At 42.2% G+C, this 15,666-nt stretch overlaps 1 protein-coding gene across 2 annotated transcripts; it reads right to left on the bottom strand.

The window, feature by feature from the left end:
* Window positions 1-500: 500 nt before the first annotated feature.
* Window positions 501-15,559, bottom strand: PSIP1 (PC4 and SRSF1 interacting protein 1; the record flags this gene model as incomplete). 2 transcript variants are annotated; one of them, XM_060269196.1, is given in 12 exon segments in its annotated part: window positions 501-556; window positions 1,099-1,214; window positions 1,671-1,899; window positions 2,736-2,811; window positions 3,823-3,919; window positions 4,506-4,568; window positions 6,276-6,374; window positions 8,989-9,108; window positions 10,477-10,615; window positions 11,952-12,028; window positions 14,814-14,937; window positions 15,542-15,559. In XM_060269196.1, coding segments are annotated over 11 exon segments (1,144 nt in total), but the record flags the coding sequence as incomplete, so codon positions are not given.
* Window positions 15,560-15,666: the final 107 nt, after the last annotated feature.

Here is a 15,666-nt window from a genome sequence, read left to right as displayed (position 1 = left end):
GAGCAACTTTGAGTAAAATACACCAAAACTGATCAAGCAAAACTGGAAGCCAGTAATAAAACTGCACTATTCTGACTGTACTCAAAACAATATTGGCATACAAATTTAAGCTGAAACACAGACAATGCAATTTGCTTTTTCATAGCAAAACCAGAACATTTTAGTAAGGCTTATGTTCCTATAAAGCTTAGTCTTCTTGGCACATTTCAACAGACACATTTTAATGTATGAAGAGTATCTAGCACCTTAACGGTATCATGGATTCTGCAATGACACTATGAATAGAAACAAAGTCTTGACAAGTCATTGAGCTTTCATGTCATAAAGCAAATTAAATTTCCTGTATGCTGTCAGTTCCAAGCAGATATTTAAAAGTTGAAATGACATTTACACATGTGGGAGAAAAGGGGACTGCAGAAAAAAAAATTGTGTATGCTTTCCTTTGGGTACACCTTTGTAATAAAATTTTTACTAAACATAAAAAACCTTTCACCACAAACCTCGTTTTTTCTCCATCTTCTTGGCTTCCGGTTTTTTGCCTTCTTCCTTGTTTTGCCTATAAAATTATCCAACAATTTAAAGTAAATAATTCTCAACTTCTGGAAGTAAATGAATATTCTTTAGAGACTTACAGATCAATCCTGGTGGTGGTAGAATCTTTGACATAGCAACTGCCACAACTAAAGTCATACTGTCTGTTTTCCATTTCTTCTTCTTTTCCTTCTCATTGACTACAATGGCAGTGGCGGGAGTGGAGTTAACAATGCCAGCTACAGAGTAGGCTGGGGCTTAGGATCCTGTGGATCTGCAGCCACTCTCTACATACCCATTTCCCTCCCTCTCTGGAGGTGGACTGGGGGCCTCTGGTAGTGTAACTTGTGAGTGTACACACTGTGATGAAAGCTGGTCTCTCCGCCAGCAAAAAGGCACTTAAGCCACTTTCTACTGTCCTTTGGTCAGCCAAATGCGAGCTGCAGGATTTCAGCTTAAATAGTATTTAAGTATTTAGACAAAGACTGGTAGAGAATCTCTCTTTACTTTTAATGTCCTAGTCACATAACTGCTCAATATTTACAAAAGCAGTTAGAATATACTCACAATTCTACTTCCATTTGCTCTTCCTGCTTACGTTTTCTCTCTGCTACTTCACGATCATACTGGGCTTTTAAAATATTCCTTCTGTGAGGCCCTTGGATATTTCTTCCTTTTTTCTTCTGTACCATTTTAATTATGAATAGAAAGGAAAACTGATTTTAGTAGCTGAAGCCACCAGTTGCTTCAGACGTCTTGTAAAAATATATTTGAGCTTCCCCTAACCCATAAAGGTGGGTCTTGTTATTACTGAATTTCTGTTTAAATGCTTTTCCAATATTGTTTCTATGTTGGATTCTTGTGCACTGCTTAGATTTTTAATATTACACAGTACAGAAATGCTTTTAAACAAAATAACTCAATACCGGTAGCCCCATTATTTCCATGAGATCACCAATACCACATGATGCACAGAGCATAACAGGTTCTTAACGTATTTTTGCCATGTGGCACCATGCCACTGAAGTTGGCCACAGCTTTACATTGAAAAATACATTTCACGTGGTGCACCAGAAACTAGCTACAGCTTGACATACACTGAAAGGTTTCCCTAACTGAAAGACTGGACAAACACATACTTTATTCCCTTCCTGCTCTTCTCCGTCTTCTTCAGAATCTGAGGCTGATGCCGATCCCACTTTGGAAGCATTTTTCCTTTTTGGCTCAGCTTCTTTTTTGCCTTCTTTTTTCTCTGGGTCTTTTCTTACATTGTCTTCTTCCCTTTGACTTTCTTCATCCCTTTTTTGCAGTTTTTTGGGTGGTTTTTCTTCAGCTCCCTTTCTTTTACTCTTATCTTCCTCGTGAACACTAAAAGCAATCCAAACCAAAACAGAATACATTTTCTTTTACCTTGTAGCCAGCTCAAACTCCTTTTCCCTATGGAAAGGAATTCTTGCATGCAGAACCATAGCTATCAGGGGTGAAGCCTCCATAGGGGCAGCATTAAGGCTCCTAACCTCTGTCTGTGTGTGGTGTGTGTGTGTGTGTGCATGCATGCGCAAATGCACATGGGGGTGCCAAACTGGGTCTTTGACCTGGGTGAAATAAAGCCTAGTTTCACCCCTGTTTAATGTGAACTAAGGGAAGGTCCATACTCCTGACGTCCGACACAAAATTACTTACAGGAGCATATGAAGCTACTTAACAGCTTGTGGCTCACCATGAGTCAAATGATGTTTTCTGAAGCAGCAGCCTCATGTGCCCCCTTTCATAATGAAGTGTTAATCACTTCATGGATCCAACCAGCCACTCTCCATCTAGTAGCTGTAATAATCCATGAACGATATAGATCAAGAGACTAGGTGATGTTTCACACATGGCCCCTGCAGCAAGTTGCCCACCTCCTTCTATCCTATGTGGCTGCAGGGAATCCATTGCAATAGGGAGAAGTTGAGTTAGGAATAAAAATGCCTCTTCTGACCTAAGACAAGACTTGGCTATATCTTCATAGGAACCTGCCTGAGGGTATAGGGCACGGCAAATCTGGGGTGAAACAGAGGTCAACCCATAATAGCAATATGCCCCTTCAAGCACCCATCTGTCAGGTCATTCATACATACTTGCATATTTGATGTACTTTCTATTTTAACCCATTGCATTCCTAACTCTCCATGACAAATGCCAATGCTTAAAAACAAACTTACACATCACTCTCAGGAGGGCAGGCTGGTTTTATCAATTTTGGTCTTCCTCTGGGTTTTGGAATCTTTACTTCAGAAGCTGATTCATTAAAAAAATGGGGTTTAATTAAATACAGCCTAACTATTTCAGTTTAGCTGATCATTAAAAGATGAAATAATAATAATAATATATTTATACCCCGCCCATCTGGCTGGGCTTCCCCAGCCACTCTGGGCGGCTTCCAACAGAAAAATACAATACAATAATCTATTAAACATTAAAAGCCTCCCTAAACAGGGCTGCCTTCAGATGTCTGTATACTTTTGTAACTCTAAAACTGGAGGTTTACAACAACATTGCTCCCAACTATTAGCATAGCTCCCAAGTTTGCAGATAATAATGACACATATTGTTAGATATATGCCTATGGGATGACAGAAGCAAATTAAGCATGCACACCGCAATCCATTATGTGTTTGTATGCACAATACTATCTTCCTGTCCCCATGAAGTTTCACCTAAATATTCCCATTTTAGCAGGTACCCTAGACTCACAGCATAAGAATAAATTTCACGGGGAAGAGGATAGGTGTATTTGTAAAATCCCTAACACATTTATTAAAATACTGCAGATGAGCAGATCTTGCTGATCACTGTATTACTGCAAGAGTACAGAAATGTACAGAAAGCTTATAATCCATTTTCAAAAGGTGTGTACAAATGAAACAATGCAATCAAATACATTCACATTAGTACCAAATAGCACAGCTTCATATCTAAAACAATGTTCTATAATAATTTTGTATGATGACATTACCTGTAGAAAGATCTTTAACCATTTCAAGTTTAAATCATCATTTTGGCCAGTGTACAATATAAGCAGAATCAAGCAGTAGAGATCTCTCTACTCAATAAAAGCACACAGAAAATCAATCCAAGGAGATTTATCCATGTACAACATGCTAGTTTATCATGTGCAGTATGTTTTTTTTGGGGGGGGGGGTGTTTTTCCCGCAGGGCTGGGATGGAGGGAGAGAACATATTTCAACTGACTGCATACATTAGGAACATTAGAATTTAAGGCCAACAGGCCTAGGCTCTGTAACTCACCAGCTGGCCTTCCTCTTTTAGGACTTGCTTTTGGAGCTGTAGGCACTGCAGCTGTTGCTGCCACTGCTGCCTCTTCAACTTCTGCTTGTTTTTCAGCCTGTATTAAAAACAAATTTCTTCATTTAATTTGAACAAACTGCACAACTGTTCCGAATGTTAGAAGAGCTTATGAAAAATGGATTTTATATACTGTACAGCATAGTGTGTCTGATTCAGACTGGAAAGATACAAACTGAAGTCCCTGGATCCCAAGATCCTTTGTGTGCTGCTCATGGAAAGGGAGCTCCCACTGCTTGCTGATTAAAAAAGAGGCAATTTCCCCCAATGTTTCCTTTTCCACCTGAAAATCTGCTTCAAGGGGTAAAGAAAAAAGATTTTCAAAAGGGGTTCCCCCCCCCATTAGCAGGAGTCCCACTTGACCAAATATCATTAAGTTCACTTATTTGTATTCCACCCACTGTCATGGAAGACAGTAGGCGAAGGGCAGGAAAAAAAGTGTGACTGATAATAAGAGTTCAGAAAAAGGACTGATTTCATATTAGCAACATATTCTGAAGTAATGAATTTTTTGTAGTAATTCTTAAGGTTATTTTTGTGTGTCTTTTCATAGGCAACCAATGGTTTTGAAAAACAATTGACAATCCAATCTGTATTTACAAAACTATAAAAGTTCTAAATATTACCTTTCTTTTTCTCCCCCTCCTAGCAACCTTAGGGATAGGTGCATCATCTGATTTCTCAATATCCTAAGGGCAGAAACAGTACTAAAATTAACTATAAAAACTGTCTGTGTAATTTTGAAATTCTTAAGTTTATGCCAACACACCCCCCCCTGGAATTCTACACGTCCCAAAGAACATGAGTTTAAGGGATTTCTTTTCATCAAGCAGCAGCCTACATACTACATGGCAAACTACCTTTGAAAGGTAGAAGATTTTTGACAGCACTTCACATAGCACAAGGGACTTGCTATTCAAGGAAAAAATACTTATACACTTGGAAGTGCGCTCTAATTAAATGGGGTTTGTTTTTAGATGTGTTTAGGTCTGAGACACAATAATAACTTCATCAAATTGTACAGCTCAGATCTATTTAGCTAGCTATACTCCAGTTACATGGATATTTAAACTAGATCTGTGCAGACTAACTACAGCCCCCTGAAGCAATTCCAGCTCAACATTTTTTTTGTAGCCTTCTCTCATCTCTATGCTATTGTTTGTATGTTACACTGGTGAGGTGAAAGCTGCTAAACTGCAGTTCCTACCTGTGTCCCTGGGGTCATGTATAAAAGTTTGGGCCCAGGAGAGGCGCCTATGCTCCTCGTCTTATACACACCAGCACTGCCTCAATTTCTAGCTATGATGGTCTGCAACAAGAGCATGGACTCCTCCCACAAGGAGTCATGTTACCCTGCCAGTGTAGGAATGTTCAAGGGGTGAGGCGATAGCTTAGTAGTAGTACATATGCTTTGAATGCAATAAGACTTAAGTATGAGACTGTCTTCTTCAATAAGAGCATCAGATGGCAGATATTGAGAAAGACCCATTAGTACTGGTTTTAATGAACTGAGGCTGTGCTAACCAAGTCAGGCTCACATTGTTGCAGCTCCCCAAATGCCAGTGTAACAAGTGGGGTGAGCACCCAGCCAGAGGATGAGATAATCCCTGCGTAGCTATGGCCTGGTTCACATGTAATGCTTCAATAATAGTTCTATAAGCAGCAAGGAGGTGTTGTGAACCTTTCCTTCCGTACTGCTGAGAGGACAGCTTCAGCTGTTTCATTCCACTTTAGTTTGTTTAATGAGCCAGCTTTATAACCCACGTTTTTAAGTTTACTTGCTTGGAAACTGACCAGTTTATTTTTTTAAAAAATCTAACAAGCCAAGATTTGTTGAAATTAATCAAGCCTTAGAGAATGCAGAGGTTCCTTTCTACATATGAACAGAGCACTAAATCATGGTTTGGCATTAAATACAAACACCTCTCATGTCTACTTCCTTCCTTCCATTCCTGGATTCAGAGGTGCATAGTGCATACTTGTTCAGTAAGCAATCTGCATAGCCCATCTGCATCAGACACATCCTCACTATGCAATTAGTCTTGTGTGCTGTTACCAAACTTTAAAGAAGAGGGGGTCAGTCCTGGGGGTTGGAGACAGACCCGCAGCTATATGCACTAATGGAAAAACGGTAGCACAAAAGAGTGCAGTATAACAGTGGTAACAATGGGCAGAGAGAAAATGTTACAGAGAGGACAAGGGGTTCAGAAAAACCTGTGTCACTACAAAGAGAGGAGAACCTATGTTGTATTGTGTACAGAGAGAAAAAAGTATTTATGCAGAGCCTAGGTGCTGCTCAAAATGGGAAGCTGTGTGTGACCCTCATTTTCCAAAATTAAATGTAAACTGGGCACAATAAAAAAGAACAACAATCCAAATTTCTCCAAGACACATACTTCACTAGGTTTTTCTGAAGAATCATCATCTTTTGAGGTTTCCATCTCTTTTTCTTCTATTTCAGCTTCAGAGGTTATATTATCCTCCTTAACTGAATCCTGGGAATGAGATACAAATATCATCTTTAAAAATGTACATCTACAGTGAGGGAGAAAAGTATTTGATTCCATGCTAAATTTGCCCGTTTGCCCTCTCACGATACAATAAACCTACCATTAAAATTATGGACTGGCCTTTTTTTTCGTCAGAGGGCAAATGGGCAAATCTAGCAGGGGATCAAATACTTTCCCCCCTCACTGTATGTAATGTCTGTATAGGTGCCTAATGATGAAAATGCAGTCCTCATGAAGTTACATCAGAATTTGTTTTTGAAAGCCAAAGTAAACAAGGTAAACTGTATCCATATATGATTTTTTTTCATTTTCCAAAAACTTATACTAACATAGATTTTCTAATCTGGTACTGGCAGACACATATAAAATATGTGATGAGGATCCCAATGAAATACAGATTCAGCCCCAAAAATCCTCATCCAAGCTGTCAGAAATGCTCTCTCCATGCATAGACAGGGTATACATAACTTGTAACATTTTAATCAGCCTTTTCTTTTACTAGTGAGCTGTAAGGTACTTGTCATTGTAAGGTTACTAGGCATACTGGCACAAGTGTCTCAGGTTCCATTTGAACCCCAAACTCTAACATAAGTAGCAGGTATCTGAAGTTCCGCTGTCATCATCATACATTGACCTTCATGCCCAGAAATATTCCGTGCCCCAGAACACTCTCACGCAAGAGAAAGCCATCAGTTCTCTTAACTCAGAGCTGAACAGGCACTTCCCTGAGCATGGTTGTGTGCCATCTATTTCTTTGGGATTCAAAACTTTTTCAACACAGTGGTCCCTCGACTTACGAATTACTCGACATCCGAAGTTTTTGACTTACGAACGGGACAAATGGCCGCACGCTTACGAATTTTTCTACATCCGAACGGAAACCGTTGGCGGTTTTAAATGCGGTTTTTTTGACTTACGAATTTTTCCAAATATTTTTTTTCCTATGGGAAACCACTTTTCGACTTACAAATGTGCATTCGGAATGGATTAAGTTCGTAAGTCGAGGGACCACTGTAATACACATCGGAGAAAAGCATCACAGGATGAGCATTAGGTTAGAAGGTACCTGTTAACAAGGCTTTATGTTCTGTATACAGCTGTAACTATATGAATACGGAAACAGTGTTTCCGTGAGCTCTGGCACTTGTCACGGTATCCCGTTGTGTCAGAAGCGGTTTAGTCCTGCTGGCCACATGACTCAGAAAGCTGTCTGTAGGCAAATGCCAGCTCTCTCGGCCTGAAAAGTGAGATGAACGTCGTACCCCATAGTTGCCTTTGACTGGGGTCCTTTACTTAACTATATGAATATTAATCAGGTGCATTAATTGTATACTTTTTGAGGCTGGCTAAAAATGTTTTTGTTTAGTCAAAGCTATCTAAATAGCTTAGAGTTTATTTTAAAAAAAATAGTCAGTATATAATTCTTGTTAAATATAAATGAACATCAAAATTGCTTTGTGTAGAACTTCATATAAGTTGTGCCTGGGCTACTGGAAGTGTGGAGCTTCTTTCTGAACCACAAGTGCTGAACATTCTGCCCCTCCTGTGTTCAGGACACCAGTCTTGTTCAGTCCATAGATAATGAAGTGATCTCAAGTCAAAATCACCACATGACTTCTTTCCACATCTTCTTGGGATCCTGATTCCCAATTAATTGTTCCTATAACATCTATGATGTATTGGGTATTAAGGCTGTCAGAAAGCAATAAAGCAATCAGCACAACTAGTGATCTATTCAACACTTAACTAGATTTAATTAAGTCAGTGCATATATAATTACTTTAGCATTCAAATTTGTTAGCACAAACAAACAAAACCCTTAGACCACATAAGCAAATACCACCAAAGGTATGGAAAACAAACCTGACACTAGTGCTGTTCTATCACAATTGATAATCCCAATTCACCATTCATCAAGTAATTTAACTGTATTTCCCTTTAACAGTCATTTTGTTAGGGTCCATGAAACTGCAGCATGTTTTTGCAAGGGAATAAAATGTAAATTGCTTTTGGTAGGCTGGGAAGCAGCTAAGGGGGGTCACATAAGAAATCCTTTAGTGTTCCAGTAATCTGACCTCACCTCAACAGAAACTAAGCAGCATAGCTGCCAAGTTATCCCTTTTTTAAAGGGATTTTCCCTTATGCTGAATAGGCTTCCTCGCGAGAAAAGGGAAAACTTGGCAGCTATGCTAAGCAATAGGAATAAGAACAGAGCTAGCAAAGACTTAAAATCAGGTGAAGCAGTGATTACCTCCAAAAGCCTAAACAGAATTCAAAGTAGGAAAATGGTCCAGTTTTCATGTCCCCACCATCCATTTGTAAACAACTCCCTTCTTGCGTCTGTCCTCATAACCTTGATGAAGATATTCTGGTTTCTTAAACCAATTTTCTATTATATCCAATGAAGGAAACTGATTTACCACCGCCTTTTCCTGTCCATACTGCACTTTATATCCTCACCTTTGCCCTATCTTTAACATTACAAGGTGATAGTATCCTAAGTTATACTCAGAGTAGACCCAATGAAATAAATTCTTAGCCCCTCATGACTAACTTAAATCATAGAATTGTAGCATTGGATGAGATCTTGATCACTTACTTTAAGGGTGGTCAGCTTTCTCCTTTTGGGCACCATTTTTTGTTCATTTTCCTCTGCAGTATCTAAGCTAGTTTCTTCAGCAGTTTCGTTAACAACTGTAGGGTCAATAGCTGGATGGAGCTATGGACAAAAACATTGCCAACACATACGTAAATCAGCAGGAAACAAAGGCACAAGATCAGCAATTTCAAAATTGGGTGATTAAAAAACATTAAATATATGCAACATTTTTATACAACATTTCATCATATCAAATTTCAGGGCAGCATGCTGCATAAAGCAAATATTAAAAACACTATACAGAAAACTTCAGTGATTAATGGAACATTTGTAATAAAATTTACTCAAAGGCTCATTGAACCCACCAGGGTTTACTATGTAATGAATTTAGAAATCCACCCTACAATTAAAGGACTGCATTCAACATAGCACTAAATAGGTTGTTCAGTCAATGCAAGCATTTCATAAAGGTTATTGTACTTCTGCTAACCTAGAAGCATACTGATACTTCCCCCATTGGCTACATAAGGACCAGCTCTTGGAGAACTAAGTTTGCTGTAAGGATATTTGGGGTAGAAAATGTAGCATCTTCTAAATGTTGCTGGATTACAACTCCCATCATCTCCAACCATTGATCATGTTGGCTGGGCATAATGGGAGTTTGAGTCCAACATCTGGAAGGCTCCACATTGGCTACCTCAAGTATACAATTCTTGTCTTGTCAATAAGCCTTGTAAGAAAGGTCTGCAGCTGCTGCCACTCACTTGTTCTACAAGAATTGTGCCACCCATTTACTCTGGCAGGAGCTCCCCTTCCCTGAGGAAGAAAGCTTCTCAAAAAAGCCTAGGATTGACCATTTGCTTAACTGAGCAGGTACTGTAAAAAGGAATAGTAGTCATGTGAGAAGACAGGCAGGGGCAATGGCTTAAAATGTCCAATTCAGTAAAGGGGAACCTTATCTATTAGACTACTACAGCAGCATTCTGATACCTATGGTTCCTGATAACATCCTATTGGTAAAATAGGCTCAGGACACAGAACAGACACTGTCAGGTCAATAAGGTACTAGGTAAAGGTAAAGGTAAAGGGACCCCTGACCATTAGGTCCAGTCGTGACCGACTCTGGGGTTGCGCGCTCATCTCGCATTATTGGCCGAGGGAGCCGGCGTATAGCTTCCAGGTCATGTGGCCAGCATGACAAAGCCGCTTCTGGCAAACCAGAGCAGCACATGGAAACGCCGTTTACCTTCCCGCTATAGCGGTTCCTATTTATCTACTTGCACTTTTATGTGCTTTCGAACTGCTAGGTTGGCAGGAGCTGGGACCAAGCAACGGGAGCTCACCCCGTCACAGGGATTCGAACCGCCGACCTTCTGATCAGCAAGCCCTAGGCTCAGTGGTTTAGCCCACAGCGCCACCTGGGTCCCCGAAGGTACTAGAAATAGCTAACTAATTTCTTAAGTCTATACACATTAGACGGTAACTTACCTGCTGAGTAGAAAATTTTACTTTTGGATTGTTCACAATTTCCCACAAGCCTTCATTGAAGCCTTTCCTTTTATTTTGTTTGCCATATTTGTCTTTGTTTTCCTCATAGGGGAATATATCTTTTGGTCCCAAAAATGCTCTACAAAGAAAGTGAGACACCTAAATATTCAAGGTACACTCCACATTTCTTATTAAAACTGGTAATTTGAATGGGAACCGTTTACTATTTAAACCTATTCTTTTAGAATAGCTTTTCTGAGAGTCATTATTAGCATTCACTAATGAATATAAAGGCTATAATTTTGAAAAGACTTGGACAAATTCCTCACCAGCAGTAACAGCTACAGTAAATAGAAGTTTTCTCATACTGGTAACTGAGAACCTAATGTATTCAGTGCTATTTATTCTAAAAAGTATCAGGAAGAAACAAGGTAACCAATATTGCAGATATTTAGCACTCAAATGCCCCCAAACAACAAAAGGATCTCTCCAAACCTGGCAACAGAATTACAGGTGAGAATCCATCTTTTGAAGCAATATATGCAGGAACAAAAACAGAAGATCCTGACTTCATATACATAGCAGGTCTCAGTAGGCTGTAACCATACACATACATTATTTTGGGATTGTAATATGGAAGTGAAGTCATCCCCCAAAATGAATTCATAAAATATTCAATCCATTTTCCTATCCCTGACTCTCCCCATCACCACTAATCTTAAGTGGTATTTTGCACATTCAACAGTGCTATTGTAGTGAAAAGTGCTAAACCAGTTTTGAAGTTATCAGGGAAAGGATTGAAATTTGACAGTAAATATAATACCCATGTCACACTGGAATACTGTGCATAGATCTAATAATTCCAACTGAAAAAATAACACTGTAGCATTGGACAAGGTACAAAGTAACTAAATAAGGAGGGAGAAACTGCAATTTTTCATAGTATAATGACCTTGGATCATAAACATTGATTTTATGCTTTGACACTAAGCCTCCACTCTGGCATTTGCTACAATAAGACTGCACAAAATGTATGGAAGGCCTAATTCTCTATGAATTGTGGGTCATGGTGTAAACAGATGCTGGGTCTAACGAAGTATAATGCATATATTCCCTTTCCCATTTTCTTTCCAGTCTCTCTCTACAATGCCCGACACTCTGTCTGCTACTTTCCCCACTCATTCCTGCTCCACAGTCTCTTCTAAGAGCTGGACTGGAAAACTGCTCCAGGGTGCAAAGACCTGCAGGAGAGGCCACTTCAAACTAGTTCTATGCTATGCCAAATAACTACCCACAATTCTCAAAACTCTTTCCCTCACCTTCTGTGAATGCAGGGAGTACTTTTTTGACACTAAGTTAACCCAATGTAAAAATGATTTTGTCATGCCTCTGTGCTCTAAAATATGTACAATCTATAGTTCAACAGCCAAGGAACTCTACTTCAACCAGTATAGCTTTGTATCTTTAGAACTTACGTTTCATGCGTGCCAAAAAAGAATATAGGCATTTTATTTGTAGGTGGCTTGACTGCTCCATCAGGAACTTCATCCACCTAAGAAAAGGGGGGAAAGCAACCTATTTACTCTAAATGAAACACTTTGATTTAGTAAGAAACTACTAAAAGGGGTAAAGAAATCACTGGTGGTTATAACGTTCAGAACACTTGTGAAGTAGGTTGAAAACAGAAGATCTCACCTTTGTAAGATGTTACTCACTGACCACCAAAGACAACAGATTCAAAACAAATTTCTCTTCAACTGCCATCCTATGTGCATTAAATTGGGAGTAAACCTCACCGAGCAGAGAAAGACTTATTGAAAGCAAACATGTATAGGATCATGCTAATAGTGAGGGAATGACTCCCTGCTAATTGTGACATTGATTTTGTTGGCTGCTGGAAGAAGGTATCAGTTTGCCTCCCAGTTATAACTGCCCAGCATGGAGGCACTTCTTTTAATTAGTGTGGTGTTATCCAAAGGGACCACTTTCTTTAGGTAACAGGCACCATCCTTACAGTTACAAAAGAGCATCAAATTAGCTGTGACAGTTAGTTTCACAGGGCAAAGCGCTGCAAGGTGGAATTTATTAATTCTTCACTAAATTAATTCTTCAAAAAAGGTACTTTAAAGGGACACTAATAGGGTTGCCTAACATGCAGTTAGAACTGGACATGGAACAACTGAATGGTTCAAAATTGGGAAAGGAGTACGACAAAGCTGTATATTGTATCCCTGCTTATTTAACTTATATGCAGAATTCATCATGAAAAGGCTGGAGTGGATGAATCCCAAGCAGGAATTAAGATATCAAAAACCTCAGATATGCTGATGACACAACCTTGATGGCAGAAAGTGAGGAGGAATTAAAGAACCTTTTAACGAGGGTGAAAGAGGAGAGCGCAAAATATGGTCTGAAACTCAACATTAAAAAAAAAAAAAACTAAGATCATGGCCACTGGTCCCATCACCTCCTGGCAAATAGAAGGGGAAGAAATGGAGGCAGTGAGAGATTCTACTTTCTTAGGTTCCATGATCACTGCAGATGGTGACAGCAGTCACGAAATTAAAAGATGCCTGCTTCTTGGGAGAAAAGGAATGACAAACCTAGACAACATCTTAAAAAGCAGAGACATCACCTTGCCGACAAAGGTCCGTATAGTTAAAGCTATGGTTTTCCCAGTAGTGATGTATGGAAGTGAGAGCTGGACTATAAAGAAGGCTGATCGCCGAAGAATTGATGCTTTTGAATTATGGTGCTGGAGGAGACTCTTGAGCAGGCACCTCCAAACTGCGGCCCTCCAGATGTTTTGGCCTACAACTCCCATGATCCCTAGCTAACAGGACCAGTGGTCAGGGAAGATGGGAACTGTAGTCCAAAACATCTGGAGGGCCGAAGTTTGGGGATGCCTGCTCTTGAGAGTCCCATGGACTGCAAGAAGATCAAACATATCCATTCTTAAGGAAATCAACCCTGAGTGCTCACTGGCAGAACAGATCCTGAAGTTGAGGCTCCAATACTTTGGCCACCTCATGAGAAGAGATGACTCCCTGGAAAAGACCCTGATGTTGGGAACGATTGAGGGCACAAGGAGAAGGGGACGACAGAGGGAGATGGTTGGACAATGCTCTCGAAGCCACCAACATGAGTCTGACCAAATTGCGGGAGGCAGTGGAAGACAGGAGTGCCTGGTGTGCTCTGGCCCATGGGGTCACGAAGAGTCGGACACGACTAAACGACAACAACAACAATACCAGTGTAAAAGGTAAAGGGACCCCTGACTGTTAAGTCCAGTTGTGGATGACTCTGGGGTTGCAGCAGCTCACCCTGTCACAGGGATTCAAACCACTGACCTTCTGATCAGCAAGCCCTAGGCTCTGATTTAATCCACAGTGCCACCTGCGACCCGCAATACCAGTTTACTAGCAAACTAAGACCAGTGTACTAGTTGAAGCAATGATTCTTCAACATCAACTTCGTTGGACTGGTCATTTTGTGCGGATGCCTGTTTATCATCTTCCAAAGCAACTACTCTAAAGTATTCCGAACTTAAAAATGGAAAGTGTCATGCTGGTGGTTAACAAAGGGGGTTTAAAGACTCTCTCTAGACAAATCTTTTAAAATGTAGTATAAACACCAACAATTGGGAAACACTGGCCCATGAACGCTCCAATTGGAGAGCAGCCTTTACCAAAGGTGTCCTGGGCTTTGAAGACACTGATCTCAGGACACAAGGGAGAAACGTGCTAAGAGGAAAGCACACTTGGCAAATCCACACAGTGATCAACTCCTGCCCGGAAACCTATGTCCCCACTGTGGAAGGATGTGTGGATCCAGAGTCACTTACGGACTCACTGTTTAAACCATGTTTATGGAAGACAATCTTAGTTAGCTGCAAGGGATCGCCAAAGAAAGAAAGAAGACTAAATTACCCAAAGCTACGCCAGGAGCAGGTAGCACTCTCAGCCATTCACCTGATTTGGCCCAATCTATTTGCCCACCAAGTTTTTTGGGGGGTGGGGGAGGAATGGGACCCCTTTTTGCAGGTTATTAAGACCACTGAGCTGGGGGGGGGGGGAACCCTGAGCCGAACCGCAGCGTGTGGCACCTGCAATGTGATGGAGAAGTCGCCACGAACACGCCCCCCCTCCCCAAGAGAGAGGCCAGCGGGGGGGGGAGGTGAACCCCGAACACCCCCCAACTTCCTGCAGGGGAGAAAAACGGGTGGAGGGGAAGGGGCGGGTTCCCCACGGACGTCCCCCCCGCGTGAATAGCACGCTCGTGGGACGCAGGTGAAGGAGGGATGGATGAGGGAGGGAAGGAGGCGGCGCCTTACTGACCCGGGCTGGCCAATGCGGGTAGCCTTTCATCTTGGCGAAGATGAGGTCCCCGGGTTTGAAATCGTGGCTCATGTTGCTGCTGCTGCTGCCGCCGCCGACACGCGAACACCGTCCTCAAGACCCTCTTGAGAGGAAACAAGGGTGGGGGTGGGGGCGGAGGAAGCACAGCGTGTGAGGTAACGGCAAACACACACGCGCGCGCACCTCTATCGGTGGAAGAGGCAAGGTTTCCCCCTCATCCTCCGCCTCCCCGGCGCTGCCAGGCCAGCGCAGCCGCCTCTCGCCCCGTTTTGGCGGGAAGGGCTCCTTCCATCGCTCTCCGTGTGAGGGCGGGAGAGGAGGAGGAGAAGCCGCCGCCCCTCTTTCCCCTCACCGGACCCACCCCCCCCCACCTCCCTCGCCTCGCCTCACGGAGACCCAACGGCCGCCAAACAGCCGCTTACCTGCCCCGCGCACGCGCGCGAGAGAGACCCGCGCGCCCCCCTCCCTCACTCCCCCCCTCTCCGCCCTTTCGTAAGAGGGAAGGGAAACAGCGCAGGGCTCGTCAACGCGGTTCGCGCAGGCGCAGGCGCCCCCCTCGCGCCAGCTGCCTGAAAGCGCGCTCGCTCGCCCGCCCTCTCTTTCTGTCTCTCTCCTTCGCGCCTGAGCTGGGCGGCGTCCATCCGTATGGGGTAGGGGGGGGAGCGCGAGAGCGCGGAGACACGCACAAATGTAGAAAACGCGCGTACACCCTGGGGTCGCCCGAGGCCAGGGTCGCTTCAGCGGTCCGTGTGGGTGAGCGGGGAGGTTCGGCGCTCGGGAGGCATGGCGAGCCGTGAGAAGGGATTTCCCTTCTCTCCCCCCCCGCTTCTTT

This window comes from Zootoca vivipara, chromosome 16 (assembly GCF_963506605.1).
Source record: "Zootoca vivipara chromosome 16, rZooViv1.1, whole genome shotgun sequence".
Classification (NCBI taxonomy): Eukaryota; Metazoa; Chordata; class Lepidosauria; order Squamata; family Lacertidae; genus Zootoca; species Zootoca vivipara.
This window is presented reverse-complemented; position numbering and strand designations above follow the sequence as displayed.